At 45.2% G+C, this 20,193-nt stretch overlaps 1 protein-coding gene across 3 annotated transcripts in view; it reads right to left on the reverse strand.

The window, feature by feature from the left end:
• Nucleotides 1-859: 859 nt before the first annotated feature.
• The window catches only part of PSTPIP1 (proline-serine-threonine phosphatase interacting protein 1), a 52,110-nt gene continuing 32,776 nt past the window's right edge, over nt 860-20,193 (reverse strand). The window contains exons 5-15 of one of the 3 annotated variants that reach the window (XM_032700673.1): nt 19,673-19,779; nt 17,760-17,822; nt 16,594-16,692; nt 14,868-14,913; nt 13,956-14,035; nt 11,770-11,868; nt 10,321-10,417; nt 7,225-7,309; nt 5,637-5,707; nt 4,324-4,421; nt 860-2,789 (exon numbers count right to left, since the gene is read on the reverse strand). In XM_032700673.1, coding sequence (XP_032556564.1) covers nt 2,658-2,789; nt 4,324-4,421; nt 5,637-5,707; nt 7,225-7,309; nt 10,321-10,417; nt 11,770-11,868; nt 13,956-14,035; nt 14,868-14,913; nt 16,594-16,692; nt 17,760-17,822; nt 19,673-19,779 — 977 coding nt within the window. In that variant the 3' untranslated portion in view covers nt 860-2,657. Of the gene's footprint in view, nt 2,790-4,323; nt 4,425-4,990; nt 5,708-7,224; nt 7,310-10,320; nt 10,418-11,769; nt 11,869-13,955; nt 14,036-14,867; nt 14,914-16,593; nt 16,693-17,759; nt 17,823-19,672; nt 19,780-20,193 lie in introns of those variants that run through there. The other 2 variants (XM_032700672.1, XM_032700671.1) reach the window with 2 other exon arrangements.

Here is a 20,193-nt window from a genome sequence, read left to right on the forward strand (position 1 = left end):
AAGAATGCCTCCCACTCGAGAGGGCTCATTTCAGTTTCCCATCTTAGCTGAAAATTGAATGATAACTTGATTGTGTTGGTTTTGTTGCCCGAATTTTACCAAACTGGAGAGGAAATGTTAGTAAGGCAATATTATTACAGCATTAACCTACAACTGTCCTTCCTGCGTTTCCTACTGGTGGGGGTGGGTGGATGGCACCTAAAATGTGGGTGTACTGAGAGGGTGTGGGTAGTTCTTGATATCTCTGTTCTGCTTGTGACAAGTGCTGCCACACTGATAGGGCAAACAGAAGAATTTGGGGTGATAAGTAGTTACCAGGCTTTATCTGGACAAGGAGAGGATCCATGAGAAAGCATTGCTGCTGTGTTTTTGTTTCCTGAACAATCTGCAGTCAGCATGTGGCACCCAAATGCTATGGCACCGGGTAGATTTTGAAACACCTACAGCCTCTTGCCTTTCAACAGTATTTATTTGACAGAAGAAGAGAGAGGTAGAAAGGAAAACCGTTTCCTGACCTTAACAGCAAAAATATGGAACCATTTGATGGGATAGAAACAGCAGTCACTGTTCCACTGTCAGTCTGTCAGTGATGTGGACCATGTGGTGCATGGAAGCAAAGATAATCTGTAATAGGATTTCAGGGTAATCAGGACTGGGCACTGCAGTGTCTCTGTGAGGTTGTCTGGGCCCCCAGAGAGGTGAGGAGTCCTTGCAAAATCCACGTGTCACACAGAATTGGAGGAGATGCATCTCAGTGGTTTATTTTTTCTGTTTAATTAAGGTAATCTGCAAAATTTGTTGCTTTATTACAGTTCTCTTTTGAGTGTTCAAGAAGTCAATATATTAAATCTGCCATGTTTTAGGTTTCCTCTCCTGCTGCAGCTAAGGAGTGATGCTGCAGTTGTCTGGCAGCCCCCACTGGCAGTGCCCTGGCCAAGCTGAAGGTTACTGTGCACCTTCTATCACTGCTCAGTTCAGCCAAACCTGTCATTACCCCCTCAGCCTGGGCAAGCACTGCTGTTCTGACACTGCTGCCTGAATTGCCATTCCAGCTCCTCCTGTGCCTTTGAGCCTGAGCTACTGCCAGGTTCTGGGAGCCCTTCAGCACTGATGTGGATGTGCTGCATAATAACTTTGGGAAGTGAGGGAAGGACAAGTGCAAAGGACTGTAGGGAGCTAAAGAAGGGCCTGCAGCAACTGCTATTCCATTCTTGAAGGAAGACTTAGAATAAGGTACTGCAAGTACCTCTGACCTTCACTGTGCTTCATTTAAGGAATAATTGCATTGACCATTACAGCTTTTTTCTTTTGTTGAAATTTCTCTTTGTCTTTCCTGCTGTGTCTTAGCTAACAGTTCCTCCCCGCTCCATGCCTTTTGGGTAGCAATTTGATTAATTTTCATTGTCTTTGTTCAGTTTTAAGACCTGAAACCTTGGCAAAGAGGGTCATTCTGCCCCCAGAAACAGTTCACTCTGATTCAATCACCGACTTTTATTTTTATTTTTTTTTTGAAAAGGGAAGAGTGGCAGAAACCATCCATCAATCCCTTGGTAAGCACAGTGACATTCTTAAATACTGAACTAGAAAGACTGATAGAGCTGAAATCTGTGAAATACAGTGAACCTGCACAGTGCAACTTCTGGGAAGAGGGACTGTTGAAGAACAAAGTGCCTGGAAAGGAGCCAGGGTGTGACTGTGCCAGCAATCCCAGAGGTGCAGAGGCTTTAGACAGCAGTAGGAGACAAAGAAGCCTGTGAGCAGGAGAGGAGAGGCTGAGCCAGGTGGAAGGGAGGATGCCCTGGTGACTCTGGGCTGCAGATTGTGTGAGGATGTGACTGGCAATCCCCTGGTGCTCAGAGGGGGATCAGAGCAGTGCAGCACTGCTGGAGGCTTGGCTTATCTGTTGTTTGTGGTGTTGGGTTTTTAAACTTGAAAATCCCAGAGAGGCGTTAGGGAAACTTTCAACCAAGGCCTTGGGCTTATCATCTGTCCAGAATCCAGTGCAAAGCAGAGCCATGGGTAGTGTGGATTTCATTGTATTAGGAGATGGTTGTGGTGGGGAGTGCCTGAACTTTCCTTACTACAGATGTGTCTCTGTCCTTCAGGTGCTCCTCTCTAGCTGCATTCACTGATTTTCTTCTGTTCATCAGTGACCCTGATGAAGAAGTCAGTCCACTGTCAAAAATACCAGCATGACCTGTGCAGGGAGAGAAGGGGATCCATGGCTGCTGTGACCACGAGGGTGGCTCACGGGCTGGCTGGAGACAGTCCTCCATCCTGCAGAAACTGCACTTGCTTCCATGACCTTTTTCCTTTAGTGCAGTGAAGGTCTGAGCAGGATTTCCCTCCCAGGTTCGCTGAGCTTTACGACACCGCTGGCAGGACAGTGTGCTGAGGGTGGGAGAACAGGGCTAAGAAAAGCAAGTCCTGATCTCTCAGGGCTGAAGATGGATTTTGCAGACAGTGTAGGCCAGGAGATGCTGGAACAGGGTAGGAGCAAGGAAGAGGAGAGCACGGTCAGTTGGTTATTTCCTGACTGGTAGTTGCAAAAAACAGTATTATGGGATGCCCTCGGCCATCCCTGAAGCAGACCTTGGGTGCAGATTGTTTTAGGTAATAGAATATTTTTAAAGTCTGAGGGCTGGGGCTTCTTTTCATCAAAGCTTTTCAAGATAAGACCCTGGCACGAAACCTCGCTGCCCATTCCTTTCTGCTGTCCACCAGCCATCCTCGTTTTCTTCAATGACAACTACAATGTCTCCTTCACTGATGTCCAGTTCATCCATGCTCTGAAGGAGACAGGGAAAAGCAATGTGGTTAGCCTGAGAGCACAGGAGGGCCCAAGCATGTATGTGGTGGGATTTTTTTAATCCTGCCCTTCATCAGCTGTCTGCTTGGAATGAGCCTGAAATACCAGACAGTGAGGGATTAAGCATTTTGGCTATTCCCTTAAGATCTTCACATTTGCCCAGCCTCCATGGTGTCTCCTCCTGTGCAACTTGACAACACTGGGGAAGGCCACAAGGGGTTAAATACAACTGTCCTAAACCAGCTAACCATGACCTGCATAGTCTGCAGGTGTTGCTAAATAAAACAGAGCACAGCTTAATTCCCAAGGGAGATAACAGTGCCTCTGTTAATCCATGCCTTAAATAGGTCTCCCAGTTTTTTTAGCAGGGAGCAGCAGTGACCAGTGGAGGTACAGCGACTCTTCCCGACAGCAGTGACTTTCATCCCAACACAAATGCAGAGGCTGCAGGGAAGCTCTCCCTGAGCTCCCAGGCAGCTATCAGCCCGTGCTGGCCTATTTTCCATAGGAAACCACTTTGCTGCCTGCAGCGTAGTAAAATAGAAAACAGGGTAAGAGAGGCTTCCAGAGATGTTTGACGTGTCAGCTAAAACTAAATTTAACGTACCTGAGTGGGTAAGAATGGACTCAAAAGATGAGAGGTTTCAATGTACAATATACTAAAGGTAGTAACAGCCTCTTTTCTCAGCAGGGAAAATCCGTGTGTGTCATAGTTTTAAGGCAGCTCTCAGAGTAAGGATCTCACAAAGTGATCCAGTAGTCTCCTCAGGGGAACTGCCTTTAACAGTGAGATACTTTCAGCTGTGCTTAGATGAAATTTCAGTAAATAATAAAAGAGTATTTAAAACAAAGCAAAAAAAATATAATCTAATAAAAGGAGTTGGAATACTGCTGTACCTAAGAGAAAGTGCTCCTTTTGAGCCCTTTCTCTGTTTTCATTATTTATCTGGCTCTCTTATTTTGTCACCTGTCAGCATTTCTTCACTGTTGGCTATTGATGGCAAGTCCCTTGGTGTGATGTTCTCTCTGCACTGTAACATAAGACCTCCTGGATGCTGTTCCTTCTGTTAATCTGAAGCTAATAAAGGGACCCTTAAACTGACAAGTAAAGCAGCAGGCTGGAGTCCAGGTTCTGCAGTCCATCTGAATAAGTAAATACTCACAACTGGTCCATTCACCTTTTACTGAAGGTATCCTGCCTAGTTAGGACTGAAGTCAGAGAGAGTTCAATTCCCAGTAAAGGATGCAGGGTGCTCTTTGTAACAATCCTTTGATAGAGGAACCATATCCACTGTGATTCTGCAACTTGCAACATGGGAGTGTAGGGAAAGAGTGTCATTTATAGGGAGTCAGCCCTCTCCAGCATGGAGAGCCAGCAGAGCAGGACAAGTCATGGCTGCAAAGTGACAATAACATCTCCTGCACAGAATTAACACTTTCAAGATGTTTGAATCAGCATAATTTTTTTTAAAAATTTGATGCTATGAAATATTTATTTTGAAGCCTTGTTTTACCTGGGCTGTGTAGTCATAGAGTACTCTGTAGTCCTGTGATGATGTGATCCCAGCTTCTTCATTTACAAAAATGGATGCATAGACTCCATCTGTTCTCTCTGCTAGGGGGGAAAAAAATGAGGAAAAAATACCCACCACAGAAACAAAGAGTTCAGTTGCTTATAAATGCGTGGGATCACATGCAAGACTTCACAAATACAAGGGTTTCTGTTCTCTCTCTGCCTGGAGATGTACATGTATAGAAAAGCTGCTGTGAACTGTAGGTAAAGTCTTGCACAAAAACTGTCCCCCATTGATTAGATGACAATACACCCACTGAACTTTGTGGGAGGTCAGAAAGTAGCTTTAGCCTCATCCAGGTTGGGAAAAATGTTTACCCTGGTAAAAAACAGTCCAAGGAAGGCAATGCTGTGATTAAAATGGTTGCTACTGGAGGCATAAAATTCTAGCAGTCCAGTGACTCACACAGGGCTTCTCTTGTTCCCTTGAGCAAAAGGGAAAATACTCTGCCAGTGGGTCACCAGACATTTTCCAGTGGTTGATATAGTTCTCAAATAGCTATTTGTCATGGACATAACTTCTTCGCAGATGTTTTGTTTTAATCCAGCTTGTTGTAATCAGGGCAAACTCTTATTCCTTCCCAGCATCTGTCTGGGAGCTTCCCCTGCTGAGCACCAAATGCAGTAAGTGAGATAGTCTGGGCTTTGTTTTTGGGTGCCCAAGCAGGCAGGCCTGACAGAGGCAGTTGATTTTAAAGCTGTTGTTTTAAAACAACTTTTTATTTTCTTCCTGCTGTATGAATCACAGTTAAAATGGTTTTATTTACTATCAAACCAATAAAAATGCTGTAAGCTGTTACTTTCTACGAAGTCAAAATACTGTGTTTTAAATATCATCTGATAAATTTCTAGTTGTAAGGGTTACAAGACAACAGTGTAGGTGTTAGATGAGATGGATATTTGCATTCATAAAGCATGAACCTGGTCTGTTAAAAGCTTTATGTATTCCCTCGGGCTTTTTAGAGGCAGTGTATTCCACATAAGGAGAAAACTAATATCTAAGTCAGACTGTGCTGCTCTAAATGTGCAGTCCCCCCTTGCCTAGATGGAGGTTTTGAAGATTCTGTGGATTATTTGGCACTTGAAACTGAGAAATTTGTTTAATACACACCCAAGTGAAATTCATTTCCAGACTATTTTGACTACCAACATGTGAATATCTGCTGTACAATGTCTGCCACATGTCAGAGCCTGATTTAGCAACGTGATCTAAACCAAACACATCTGGTAAACTGATTTCCTGCAGAGTCATACCAAGAGGAGGGGCTGAAGGAGTGGCAATTTCCGTGTGGTTTTTGCTGCTCCCATGCAGGAGTCCAGAGAATCTGCAGAACCAAGAGAAGCCAATGACAAAATGAGTGAACAGGCCTGGGTATGAGCATTCCTTCATCTCAGCTCTCTGACTCAGCCTTTCCTCCATCTGCTTCACACTGAGTAGATGTCACCTCTTCCCATGGCCTTCTATTTTCATTTATGCTGTAGATATATTTATCTTCAGTTAGAAATATATTTTTTAAAGTGCAGCAGAATACTGAACCATCAGCCATCACTAAATTGTGCATAACATGCAGCAGGGTAGTATTTTGTTGTGGATCCAAAGACTCATAGTGTGAAACTCCAATTATTTCATAATGTTAATACCAGGAGAATAGTCAGTTGTTTATAGGAGGTTAACATATATTTGTGTTTAAGGAAAACTGATACAATTTAAAATACAGAGCTTGTATAATGAGCCTTTCTAAAAACTGTGAGTTTAAGTGAACTTTTATTTTAATCTATCCCTAGTTATTTCCTCTATCACAGCTGGGTACTGGAGACTAAGTAAAGTGAGAAAATGGGTTAGGATTCTCAAGCAGAGATGGAAATAGCATTGCATGCTTAAGGCACATTTAAACAGTATAATTTTTTCAGCTAGTGAACACTCGACATGTCTGGAAAATGGATATCCTAACTCCACAGTTCCTGAAAAACTCAGAGTGAGCCTCTCTAGGCTCCTCTCCCATGCAGAGCACAGTTGTGTTCTAAATGGCAATACAATTGTCTTGTGTAACTGCATAGGATGCAGCATTGAATTCATTATTGTAGAAGATCTGGTTTTCAACAGAAAAGCAAAGTACAGTGTGTAGCCCTGACAAGCCTGCACCACATTTTAAATGAGAAATCACAGCCTGCTTCCTGTCTTTGCCATGTCATAAGGCTTGTCACGACATAAATCTCTTGTGCTTTAACTGTGATGCCACTCTCACTGTGAATTAGCCATTTCAGTAAAAAGTATTTAAACCAATAGATCTACCATGCCCTTCTGCTGGTGTAGCTACATCCACATTCCAACATTTACCAGCAGAAATGGATCAGAAAAAAAAAAAAGCCTCCCTAATGATCACAGTTATTATTTTTTCCCCTTGGTTGAGATGCAGAGAGCAGCTCTTTGTTCCGCTCAGCTGAGCAGTGCAGGAATCCAGGAGGGAATGCCCCAAAGGACAGCTCTGCCCAGCCTTTGCTCCTGGCCAGATTCACCTTTGCCTCCCTTGAACAAGGTGGGTTTGTTGCTACGTGCCCTGACTCACTGGGAAAGAGGAAACCAGTGACTGCTCTCCGCCCCTGGCCGACTAATTGTGTGATGAACTCATCCTGGGTCACTCTTCCCACTGGGCCACGGCAAAACTGCTCTGACTCCGGTTTTAATAGATTTACTTCTTCTGTCAAGTTACACTTATTGATACATAGTTGCCTCTTGCTACAATGAAGGAAGTAATGACTTTCCAGGTGCTGGTTTCCGTCTTCATACCTTGCTGTTCATACTGAGAAATACCCGTGCTGGGAACTGAAGGTTGCCACTCACCTCTTCATCATCCCACAGGACTGGGTTGGGCTGCTGTTGCGTCTGTTGGGCTCTCTGCTGTAGTAGTTCTCATACCCTATGGCATCTGCAACAGGGCAAGAAAAATGAGACGTTCAAACAGGCAGAACAGTTTTCTCCCCACTGCAATGCAACCTGGGGCTGGTGGAGCAAACAGCAATCCAGTTTGCAAACCTCTCTGCCCACACCTGGAATGTGGCTGGAGCAGCTCAGGGGCACCTGGGGACTTGACAAAAGCCTTTCCAGTGACTGTGAGCAGCCGTGTCCTTGCTTGGTTTGACCTGAGCTGAGCACAGTGGAGGTCCTGCAGCACCAATTTAAGAGCTGTGGCCAGCCCGAATTCAGAAGGCAGTTTCCTCCATGGCTGTAAAGCTCAGGATTTTGGGAGCAGAGTGTGGCCATTGTGAGCCTCGGACTGTGTTCGTGATAGAATTGGCTGCAGCATGTTTTGTTTCTTTTTTTCTCAGTGAATGGAGTCAGGCATTTTTGTCAGAGCTGGGGAGATTTTAGAATGTTCCTGCCAACAGCATTAATGAGCAATTTCCTGCCCTGTGCCTGTGCTTGTGCTTGTTTCCCTACCTATCTCCCCCAGCCGCCTCCTGAGAGCTGATTTGCTGTTTACCCAGAGATATTTGCGTTTTGTTCTCTCAAACACAGTTATGTTACATTTCCTTCACTCTCCCCTATGGTGTCCTTAAGGGTGAAATTGAGACCATTTCCAGCTCTAACTTTACAGATGGATTTATTTATTTTTCATCTCAGAGCTCCCCGCGTAGTTGCCTGCAGCTGGTGGCCACACACTCCGCCTGCCCGCTGGGTGTTAGAGCTGAACAAACATGAGTGAAGTCTGGGATACTGTGTTATCTCAGACCTGATAGCAGCAAGTTAACAAAGACATTGGACTTGGGCTAAAGGTTGTGTTGACACTCTTGCACTGGGTCAGCCAAGATAATAAGCAGGGCAGGCACATACAGCTAATGAGTGTGAAGAATCCCTACAAATCAGACTCACAGTAATTAACAAGTTTTGTGACTAATTTAAGGGTCTCCCGTTGCCCCTCTAGATTGTTACCATGGTGCAATTTCCAGTCTATAGGGCATTGTAAGATTAGGTAGAAGAAGGGAATGAGCAATAACATCCAAGGATTGGCCAAAATGAAGCTCTTCAGCCACACAACACAAAACAACACGTGGGTTTCCTCCTGCATTTTGCAAATAATAACACAGATCGACAGCTCACCATGTGTTACTGTGCAAACTCATTAGCCAGAGCTGTGGAGATACCAGGATACTGCTTCTAGAACATGTCACCCTCTCGAAGGTGGCAAAATAAAAACAACAAAAAAGAGCAGATCAGGTTTTTCTTTGCTTTTCATAAAGCTCTCAAGGGTTTTCCCCACCTATTTCTCATTTGAAATGACTTCTGACATAGCCAAGAACTGTTTGCAGAAAATTGCCTGGGCGACTGGAGAATGAGAAATCTTACACAGGAAAAAAAAAACCAAAACCAACTAGCTAAGAATTACAAATTTCTTGATGTACAGAAGTTGTTTCACACCGTTGCAAGACACAGTTCTCCCTTCTGCCACTGAAAATGTAATTTTCCCTGGGTAAATGCTCCTATACTGGTGAATTTAAATCCTGTGCGTGAAGAAGAATAAACTATAGTAGCAAAATGGCATCCAGTGCAACAGTGTCAATGTTTTAGTTTAAAAAAATTCCCCAAATCTCAATTTTTAATCATCATAAGAGTAATGTCAGAAAGGCTGAGTGAGAAATAGGCCTCAGACAGCTCGGTGCTGAGTTAGTGGCAGGATTCAGCTCTGCTGAGGAGGGTCCTGAGGTGTGATTGCTCTGCAATGAAATCAGAGGGGTGTAAGCTGTTCTTGTATGACATAATTACCCCTCGGAATGGGCCTTTGTAGTGCTGATGTTTGTACCTGTGCAACTCCCAGCACAGAAGGGTTTTATCAGGATGAAAGTTTTTTGGGCCAGTGTAGCTTATCGGCCGCTCTGGCCAGCAGGAACTAACCCTGTGGGCAGTGCTGAGGGCTCCTGAGGGGAGTTTGTGGTGTTAGAGCAGGCACTGGAACTGAAACACTATCTGTGCACAGATCTGGCAAAAATGGAGGAGGAGATCTTCCCAGCTAGACAGGTGTTATCAGCTAATGAAGGGATGAAATGGGGATTTTTCTCTCCTTTTACAACTACTGAGTCTTTGTTTACTGCAGCAGCTGCACAGGAGTGGAGCAGTTTGTAACTATCTTGTATTTCTTTTTAAGTACGTGGGTGTGGTGGGTGTTTGGCCCTGTGAAACACTAGATAGGCTCCTTTCCCGGGGTGTGTTTGGAGAACTCCTACCCTGGAGCAGCATGTTTTTAATTTACAATGTTACTACCTCTTGCTGGGTCAGTCTGCATCCAGCCCAGAGGTTTTGATCATTGAAGTCAAGGAAAAGGCTGCTCTGGTTTGAATGGGCAGAGTCTGTGAACCTTACAGCACTTCTCTGCAGCACTCTACAGCACTTCTGTGTGCTGGGGAAAACCAATTCCATTGCCCCAGCCAGAGTCTGGGCTTATTCAAACAACTTCCTGAGAGGACAAAAGTTATTTCCCATTGGACACATGGAACAGACGAGAAAGTTGGGTCTTCTCTGTGCTGCAAATGAGGAGGTGACACCTCTGTCAAGGGGACACGGGGGGTGCAGTTACATCATGAGTTGTCTCTTACTTGTCGCCGCTGCAGGAGACTGAAGTTGCCATCTCTGCAAAGCAATTTGCCACCTCCTTAGAGGTGTCAGTTCAGCTGTACTGTGAAATGAGCCTGGTTGCAAAGCCAAAATGACTTTTTTTTTTTTTTCTTTGGAGGGTTATTTTTAACCTGGATCATTCCAACATCCCACTTAGTGCCGCACAGGCAGCAACCAGCACAGCGAGGGGGAAGTGAGCCCGGCAAGTGGGAACAAAGAGCCGGAGCAGAAACTCCTCCAGCTGGCTTCACCTCCACAGGAACTGCACTGCACAACTCCAGCCTCAGCCTAGTGTGTAACTCATCTGGCAAGAGCAATAGGAATAATTACCTGGAGGTTGTGTTCCTGTCATTTTTGTCTTAATGAAGTAGTCTATGTCCGACTCTACTACGCAGTTCTCCAGGCTGACCCGAACCTCTTCATACAGCTACAAAACAGAACCCAAGATTCTAATTTAACTTTTAACATTTCACATTGAATTAACAATTAATGCTCTTCTAACAATTTTCCCCTTAAGAGACACTTTATATTCGGTACATGCCTGACCTGGATGATCTTTGGCCTGTCCCCCATACAAATATTCTTGTAAACACACTTGTTTATTTGTGCTCTGGATATTCTTTTAAGAGAGGAGGACAAAAGTCCAGAGCTTTTCAATGCAATAAAGAAATTAATAGCAGGAAACAACCATTCAGAGTCAAATCTAGTGTATTATTTGTCTTCCAGTCTTGAGACCATGACTGGATGCCTTTTTGAAAGCTGTGTCAGAGCCCAAACATACTTGACGGTTGAGGTTCTACCAGGGCCGGGTCCTGCAGCCCCATGGGCTGGGGCCAGAGGGGCTGGAGAGCAACCAGGCAGAAAGGGAGCTGGGAGTGTGGATGGACAGGAAGCTGAACAGGAGCCAGAGTGTGCCCAGGTGGCCAAGAGGGCCAATGGATCCCGGCCTGGCTCAGGATCAGGGTGGCCAACAGGTCCAAGGAAGTGATTCTTCCCCTGGACTCAGCACTGGTGAGGCCACCCCTGGAGTGCTGTGTCCAGCTCTGGGCCCTCAGCTCAGGAAGGACATGGAGGGGCTGGAGCAGGCCCAGAGAAGAGCAATGAGGCTGGGGAAGGGACTGGAGCACAAGTGCTGCGAGGAGAGGCTGAGGGAGCTGGGGCTGTTCAGCCTGGAGAAGAGGAGGCTCAGGGAGACCTCCTCACTCTCTGCAACTCCCTGACAGGAGGGGGGAGCCAGGTGGGGGTTGGTCTCTTCTCCCAGGAAGCAGCAGTAGGACAAGAGGGCATGGTCGTAAACTGTGCCAGGGGAGGTTTAGGTTGAATATTAGGAAGAAACATTTACAGAGAGAGTGATCAGGCATTGGAATGGGCTGCCCAGGGAGGAGGTGGATTCACCATCCCTGGAGATGTTTAAGGTGAGACTGGATGTGGCATCAGTGCCATGGGCTGGGAACCACAGACCATGTGGTTGGATCAAGGGTTGGACTTGATGATCTCAGGGGTCTTTTCCAACCCGATTGATTCTGTGATTGTATGGTTCTATGACTGAGTGTTCTGGTAGCTGAGAGGGAGACATGTAGGTGTCACTAAATGTGGCACAGACTGTTTAAAGGCAGACATCTATCTGGTTTATATCTAGGGAGAACAAACCGCGTTGAAAATATTCCCCTGGAGACAGCACGTGCAGAGAAGGGCAAGCCAGTGCAGTTGTTGGAGCACTCTGGCTCCTCCTCTTCCTCCTGTGCCCGTGGCTCTCCTGGGCAGTGCCCATGGCCCTACCTCATCGTCCTTCACACACTGCAGGGAGAGCTGGTTGCAGTGCACCCACAGCGAGTTCCGCAGGATGGTGATGCGGTCGCACTCCTGGAGCTGGAACACCTGCAGCCAAGGAGGAGATGTGACATGGTGACATAGCCTCGTGGTACTCAGTGACCTGCACTGCAGGCTGTGGTGGGTGGGGGCTGCAAACCGTTCTGAAGGCTCCTATTTCAGCTACTGGAGAAACTGCATCTGCTTGTCCAGGCTCGAGAATTTGTTTTAATTGATTGCACCAAAGTAAAGTTATGTTTTATAGACAAAAACAAAGCAGGGGAGAGGAATCCAGGTCTGGATTTGACTGCTACCTCTACTGCAAGGATTTCAGTCAGGGTCCTGTCTGCCTATCACACTGAAATCTTGATGTTTAACAGACCAGTAGAGTAGTGGCATGAAAGGGCTGTATTTATGTTAGAGGTAGAGCCACCTCTGCCATAGAAAATATCTTTCTAGACTTTTCTCTTTGGAAACTATTTGAGGCTCTCTGGAGTTGCCTCTATGAATTTCTAATGTTATTTTTGTCACAAAGGGAAGGCATTTTTCTTTCTTCAGAATTTACTCCCTTCCTGCATCCGTCTAATTTTCTTGTGTTGTTGCACCTCTTGGGAAGAGTGAAGGGGAAGAGAGAAGTGTGAACTGAGCTGGGGGAAGAGGTAGATAAATGCTTTCTTTAAAAACTTTAAAAAACAACAACAAAAAAACCCCTCCCACCCTGATCTCTAAGCTTTTCTGTTAAAAGTAGAACATCAGTTTTTGATTTTCTAGGAGGTGTGAAAAGCTCAGATGCTTCCAGCCATCTGTTTCCATCTCCATTTGCTAGTAATTATGTCCAGAACACCACAAACATATACGATATTCAGCAGAACATTCAGTTGGGTACACTGCCTGCCATCCAATAACTTACCAACCAAAAAAGAATCTTGTTGAGGGAGTAAGCTGGTGTGGGGACCAGTTTCTGAGAGCAAAAGCTTTTTAAAGAGAGCCTGCAGGGTGGAGAATGAGTATTTCAACATCCCTTGTGAACAGAAAGCCTGTGGCTGCAGCCAAACCCTTCAGGGCTGTGGAAACAGCACCAGAGCCAGCCGGGAATTTTCCAGGTAAATGGTGTCCTGTTGGGAAGTGCAGCTGATCAAAGAGGGAACTGTGGTGACTCTGGGCTTGTCAAGCCCTTGTCAACACCCAGCAAAGTCCAGCTGGGTGGTGTTTGACACGTCCAAAAAAAGTATCATTTTTTTCTCTTAACGAGCACTTTTAAAAGAAGGCGTTAAAGATGCCCTTCCTTTACCAATGGTTGTTTGGATTAAGCAGTGGGCAGGTCACAAGCTCCGTGGGCACATCAGGATTTAGCCATGTGAGACAAAAGAGACTGTGAGGTTTTGGAATGCTTTGCCTGTTGGCTTTTTAAGAAGGAGAAAATATTCATCCTGGGAAAGCTAAGGCTTTGGCATAATTTCTGTGGAAGTCTCTGTGCCAGTTGTGGACTTTTCAGCCCTCCTAGATAGGGAATATTTAAGAGGAAGCAGAGAATTGGAAAGCTATATCCTGGCATTTTATTTTACGTGGAAATAAAGCCTGCAACAAGTAAACACAGCAAAATCAGACTTTAGCAGGTGGGCAAAGGTACTTTAAGGATTACTGTGACCAAATGTGTGGCTGATTTGGATGCCAACCAGTTCCTGGAAATTGTTGTGCAAAACTTACTAGCCAGGTGCAAATCTCCTGTCCATCCTTGGCATAATGTAAACAGAGACTTTTCCACCAGCACCACCTTTCATTTGAAACATTACTCCATGGCAGAGGACTAATATTCTTGCAGGTGAATATAAAGTGCTATGAAAAAGAAAGATTCTGAGTGGCTTGGGTATGTACCAGCTCACATATTGCTCCACCTCTCCCACCTCTGCACCTATTCCCCTCCTTTATATCTACATAGTTATGCTGACCAAGCAGGGGGAGTGTCAGTGAGACAGCAGCAGCTATGTCTAAATCAGCTCTAGCTTTTGCAGTAATTTTGCAAAGGCATCTACTGAGACCCCACATAAAGCAAACAGTAGAACCCTTGGGATGATGTGTCAGGTCTTGGACTGATATCTGCAAGTGGGATAAAATAAAGAGCGCGCAAACACATCGCTGTGAAAGTCAATGTTTACCTCGCAGGTTTTGATATGTTCCTGTTCCCACTCTGTCCTGACCTTATCCAGCTGCTCGATGTTCTGTTTGTACACGTTCTCTGTAAATACAGACACAAAGAAGAGAAACATAACAGTTAGGGGGGAAAAAAGAGACACAGCCTTTCTCTTTTTCCTGCTGTTGGGCCTTTGCTGTGGTTCTTCGGGCCTGTGGTTTGCTTGAGTATCACAGGAATGTGTGAGCTTGAAACTGGTGGGGCAAAAGGATCTTTGGGGTTTTTTCTTTGCAACTTTATACTACAGTAAGGATTTTTCTCTGTATGGTTTGCAGATCATTTATAAACTTCACAGTAGGGATGATGCACTTCAGAGACGAAGAGCCTGGACCATGCTTGGGCACTGAGCATCCTTAGGCTCCTTCCGTGCCAAGCCAGCCAGTTAAGCCATGTGATTCAGTATAAACCATTCCAGGAGCAGGGAGGGACAAGCCTGAACTCCTGAGCCAGCTCAGATGTGTGCTGGCCTGTCCTGGACTTCCAGTGTGTTTGTGGCTGGACAATGCTCCGTGCTCATGGACATGGGGATGATAAATCTGGTTTGGGCTGGCTGGGGGCAATTTGAGTGTCCTCTGTGCTTTCAAACTTGCTTCAAGGAGAGCTTTTCTTTCCTGGGTGAAGTCCCTAAAGGAGGTCTTCTATAAATTCTTTAATGAAAGCAGGACAGTTGCATTTCCACAAAGGTTAGAGAAAGCAGATGACTGTCAGGTTGCTGTTCTTTAGAGGTTTTTTCATTAATCTTTGGGTGAGTGACTTTGGGAACCTTGACTTCAAACAGAGACAACCTGGGTGATTTGGATGTTGCTCTGTCCAGACCCTGTGCTGGTGGATCCCTGCTGAGAAGAACCATAATGTTCAGTTGCAAATAGAGCATCACCTGCTTCATTTGCTGCATCTCTGCATTGCTTGGCTTTGTTCTGACTCTGAAACAGGAAAAGAAACACCCCAAATTAATTCCTGACAATATTTTTTGCTTCAGCCCCATTTTTTTTGCTGCCTGTTCTCTTTTCCCTTCTGGGGGAAAGGCTCTAACTTGCAAACACTTCCTGGCTCTCCTGCCTTTATGCCTGGTTCTGTTGAAAATGTGCTGTGGAGGAGAAGGGACCAGATTTTTCCAGGTGCAACCATAGGCCCACTGACTTCATGGGAAATCTTTCCATTCAGACATCCCTGCCACAGGAGCTCAGAGCCAGCATGATCCAGCCTGAAGCTGTGTCTGCTGGCTGAGTTGTTTTTTCTCAAGTGTTTGATGTGCTTTTCTAATAGATATTTATAAGCAGAAATAAATGGCAGTTAAAATTCTTCATCTTTCAAGCTCCTCATGTAATACACAGATGAAAAGAGCACAGCTTCTGAAATATTTTGCAAATGCCAGATTATTTCCCATAACACCTCAGAAGCCTAAAAGCAAAATTCACTCTAAGTAGAACTTTTCTTTTTTAAAAACCTGCAGCTTTTAACAAATGAAAATGCAGCCATTATTGACAGCTCATTACTCCCAGGTCTTCCTGCCCAGATGGTGATGGTTTCACGTTCATGCACAGCTCTAGACGTCAGGGTAATACATTCTCCCACTCTGCCCTTGAAGGCAAGGCTCAGGCAGGGGTCCCTACGACCATATTCCTCCTCACAGCTGGTTGGAAAACGTGTAGTAAGCTGGCAACAGAAGCTTCATTCTTACTTGCTTCCTGCCCCAAACTGTTTGTGAATGCTGAGCAGAATTAAACAGCTTGTGAGCTGCCTCTGTGCATTCCAAACGTGCTGGCATGTGTGGAGAGGGAACAGGGAGGGGACAGCAGTGAGCACCCTGGGATCCTTCTGGGAAAGGAGCTGCAGCAGGTTGAGCTGCCATTGAGGCTGCTGAGCGTTCTGGTGTGACTGCAGCAGAGCCAGGATTCCATCCCCTCTTTGCAGCTTAACTGGAGGGGTTTGTTCATCAAAGATTAGTGAATGCTGGAAATAAAATGTATAGTTCTGATGCTGTTTTTAGAGTCCCCACCCACCCCACTCCTTGAGATGATTTTTGATCCTTTTTGCTTACACTGCACTGATTTTTATCGAGCCAAAGGGAGTTCATTTATTTTGTTTTCTCCATCTGTTCCGCTGTAAAATGTTCCCATTAAAAGTTAGTGAATTGTCAGCTACAAGTATCAAGATGATGCAACGAAGGACTGCAGTGCCTTAATTTCCAACGATTTATTTTTGAGTCTGTAAATTTAGCTGAAATTAAACTAACCATAAGGAGGAAGATGTTGAGGAAAAATATGCATTTTAATGTAAGATTCTCTGCCTACTAAATGTAAGAGACCAAAAAGCAAAACTAAATGTATGACATCCTTCTGACTTGTCTCTTTTTCTTTTTTTTTAATGAATAATTTCAGAGAAAAATCTCATTCAGTTTCCTTTCAGGATTCATAGAGCAATTGGATCATAGCCTGGGATAAATTAATTAGATCACTTAGTTCTTTCCCAGGGGATTCCAAGGGGTTAATTAGAAGAGAAAGCAGCCCCTGGCATCCTGCAGAACTGGTTGGTTGGTTGCATTCTCTTGAAAAGGTAAACCCCACAGTTTTCTCTCTGGACAGCACAGTCATCTGAGGTACCTTTTCTGTTTGCTTTTGGTTGCCTGAAGCGCTGGTCCGTTCAAAGGACTGCTCCGCCTCGTCCGCCTCCCGGCACTTCTGCTCGTAGGTCTTCTTGGACTGGGTGGAAATGAAACCAAACGTGAGGGAACAAGGCTGGGGTGAGGGAACAAGGCTGGGGTGAGGGAACAAGGCTGGGCTCTCTCCAGCGTGAGGTTCTAGGCAATGTCTGGTTTGCAGCCTGGGGGAGCAAATCAGTGCCCAGAAAAAAACTCCCAACGATGCCCTAAGGAGATAGAAAAGTAGAACTGAAAAATTGGGGTAAGGGGCTGAGAGCATAAATTGTGCTCTTTTCTCGCAGCCCTGAAATTGTCTGCTTTGTACAACTGCAGCTCCCTCCGGGGGTGCTCAGGAGCACACAGGCAGCTCGACCACCATTGGGGCGTCAGGTCCCAGCGACCGTGTAGAGACAAAATTAGGAGCCCCCGTTCCCAGGCTGCCCGTGGGGTGGGTTGTCATTTCTACACCATGACTTGGAGCATCAGGTGGCCAAAGTCAGTGTGCTCCTTTCCCACTGCTCCAGGCTGTGAGGCAGAGCCAGCACCCCATAGACAACAGTCTTGGTGGAGTTCTCACAAGCAAGAGAAATCCTTACTTGAACCAAAAGATCTCTGTGTCTTAGAGATTCACTTGAAACAAGCACATTTCAATAAAAATTGTTAGTACAGTACCGGCTGTAGCACTGACAGGTCTGCAACTACTTTCCTTTAGAGGCAGTTGCCCACTGGAAACCAAAACCAGCTGCCTACAGTTCCTGTATCTGCATGCTGTCCAGTTGGAGGGGATTCCTCCTGCTTGTGAGATTCCCTCACCATTTTTAAAGTTGTATTTACACAGACTGAAAAATTACATTCACTCCTGTAAGTACTCTTGCCTAGAAAGAATGAAATCCTGTTCGACCTGGGGCATCACTGATCCCATATTAATTAACTTTCTGGAGACTCTTCAGTGGATGTAGTAGGGAAGATCAGCTTTCTCCTCAGAGCAGGAATCACATCCTCTCTCTCACACACACACTCCTGCACACTCACACAGCCTTGACCTTTCTTTAGATGTAGGTACATGTGATACAGGTTATCCTGGAGCCAGTTTGCATCAGGAAACCTTCACAAACCATCCTTGCTTACCTCCATTGTTTTCTTATAGTGGGACAGTTTGCTCTTTTGCACGCGCTCCATCGCAGACTCGTACTGTAAGAAACACACACAAGTCAGCATTTCTTGCTTTGGACTTCTTCCCTCCCTTTCCAGTGGCAGGATTAGGAAAGCCATTGTCAGGGCCTCTCTATAAGCCACCTGTCTGTGGGGAAAATTACTTCACTCTGCTTTTATAAATGGCAGGTTTCTAAGTGATGCAGAGAGCATCAAAGTGCCAGGTAAAAAATAATCCAAGATCATTCTGCTTCAGTGGTTTCCATTAATAGCAGAGAGGATGTAGATCTTCATTTTCTTCCTCCTTTTTTTTCTTAAGGAGATGAAATAGTGTAACACCCAGTCACAGTGCCCGTGAGCTCTGCCAGCAGAGTTCCTTTGCTGGTGCCAGAGCTTGATCCTGCATCTCTGCAGACCAAATCACTGTCTCACACATGAGCACAGGTACTTGTCCATTTTAAACACAAACAATCCCTGATTTTATATTCCATTGCTTCTGGCACATTTATGCTCACTACGATTTGATTTCCATGCTGTCATCTGGTCACTGTTGGAAGGACGGTGCTGGATTCTCTTCCATGGCTTTAGTTGTGATATGCCCAGCTTTATGTGACAGTGAGATACTCTCCTACTTGGCAGGGGATGGGTTTCCTGAGTGGGACTTTTGGTCCTTTAATTTTTATATTCTCCTCAAGCAAAACTCTCTCCAGGGCTACCCAGAGGCTTGTTTCATACTGGGCACAGTCCTGAGAGCAGCTACAGTAAAACACAAATCACAGCATTTTGGGAGGTTACCAGAAATGCTGACACCATCCAGCATATCTTATGCTGGCTTCCTCACAGCCACATGCTGGACAGAGAAAAAAGCTTCTCTAAGATTCCAAAGCAGTTTTTCTTTGTTTTCTGGGCCCCTCTAAGTGTTGCCAGGTGAGTTAAAGGCTTGCTGTTCTCAACAGGAGAAACAGCCCCTCTGCACATCCTAGTGGCCAAGGGAGGGAGGATACAAACACTCATGAACAGGGTGCCTGCCCTCTTTGTATGCCCTGTGTGCCTCATCAGATTGCTGCACACCTCAAATCTCAGTAGTAGCACTGGTTTCACCTACTTTCATATTCAGAGTTCTTTGCTATTGCAAGTTCCTGTGTGTCAGGGCCTTGTAGGCACAAGATTTTTGTGGCATCGGATACTGATCATCTGCATTTTCATTTGGTTCAAATCAGCAAAGAACTGAATATTTCATTTTACTCCTCCATCACTGAGTGTTGTCAGGGTTAAGTGACTCTCCCATCTTGGTCTTCAACGCCACAGAAGTGTGAGAGTGACCACTGTTGTCTCTATTAAGAACTGTTTTTCAAGGGACTTAGACCTTGATAAGATCATAGGGGATGAAATGGCCTTAAATACACTCACATTTTTATTAGATGGCATGAACTAGATGCTACTTATTCCATGTATTTGTAATTCAGCATATATTGGTGTTGCATTAAGCATGATATTCATTTGCTTTTATGTTTTTAAATGTTGCTGTTACCTCTTTATTTAGTGCATGTTGGAGATCATGCAGAATCAGAGCAAAGAAACCCATTAGCAAGGGTATCAAAAAGAGAAAAGGAAGGATTAAGTTCTTACAGGAATAACAATAACAGTATCTGCAGTTACACCAGAGAGAGTAAAAGGGACTAAAGCCTCTGGCTCCTGCATTCAGAGCACTACTTTATTTCCAGCTGGGATCAGAAAGATATTTTTGTTCCACAGTCTGGTCTGTAGAGTGAACAGGGCACACTGGGAATGCTTTATCATCTTTTGCAGAATTCCAGCCTGTGGCTGGAGACAGGTCATCAGCATGGACCATTTACCCAATTTGTTTCAACATTTCTCTAGTTCCTCACCTTTTTTCTTTGCTCCTTCTGTCTTTCTCGGAATTCCTCTATTCCTTTCAGTTCATCCTTCAGCATTACTGCCAGTTGGATATGAGAGTTTCCAACACTTTCAATTTCTAAGGCAAATCAGAATTCATGTACAGTCAGTGGAAATCCTTTAAATAAAAAGTCATACTTTTTAGGAGATGTTTCTGCGATGTGGCTGCCCCGTGTGACTTGTTATGAACAGGTCTCCCTGTCTTTCTGCAGGCACTGCCATTGCTGAGGGTTCACCCAACCTGAATGATGCTTATTGCAGGTCCTCCCAGTGCCTGCACAGGGCAGGGGCAAGAGCCCTCCCTGCACAACTGGAGCAGCACTCGGAGCAGCCTGGGCTAGAGCAGAGCCAGCTGCATTTCTTCCTGGCCCCATTTACCCCATGTATCCCCTTCCTCTGGGGCTGGAGATCAGGTTTAGTGATGCAGAGGGAGGGAGAGAACTCTGACCTCCACCTTCACCCCGTGTCTGCTTTCCCTCTGCTGTGCTGCTGG

This window comes from Chiroxiphia lanceolata, chromosome 12 (assembly GCF_009829145.1).
Source record: "Chiroxiphia lanceolata isolate bChiLan1 chromosome 12, bChiLan1.pri, whole genome shotgun sequence".
NCBI lineage: Eukaryota > Metazoa > Chordata > Aves > Passeriformes > Pipridae > Chiroxiphia > Chiroxiphia lanceolata.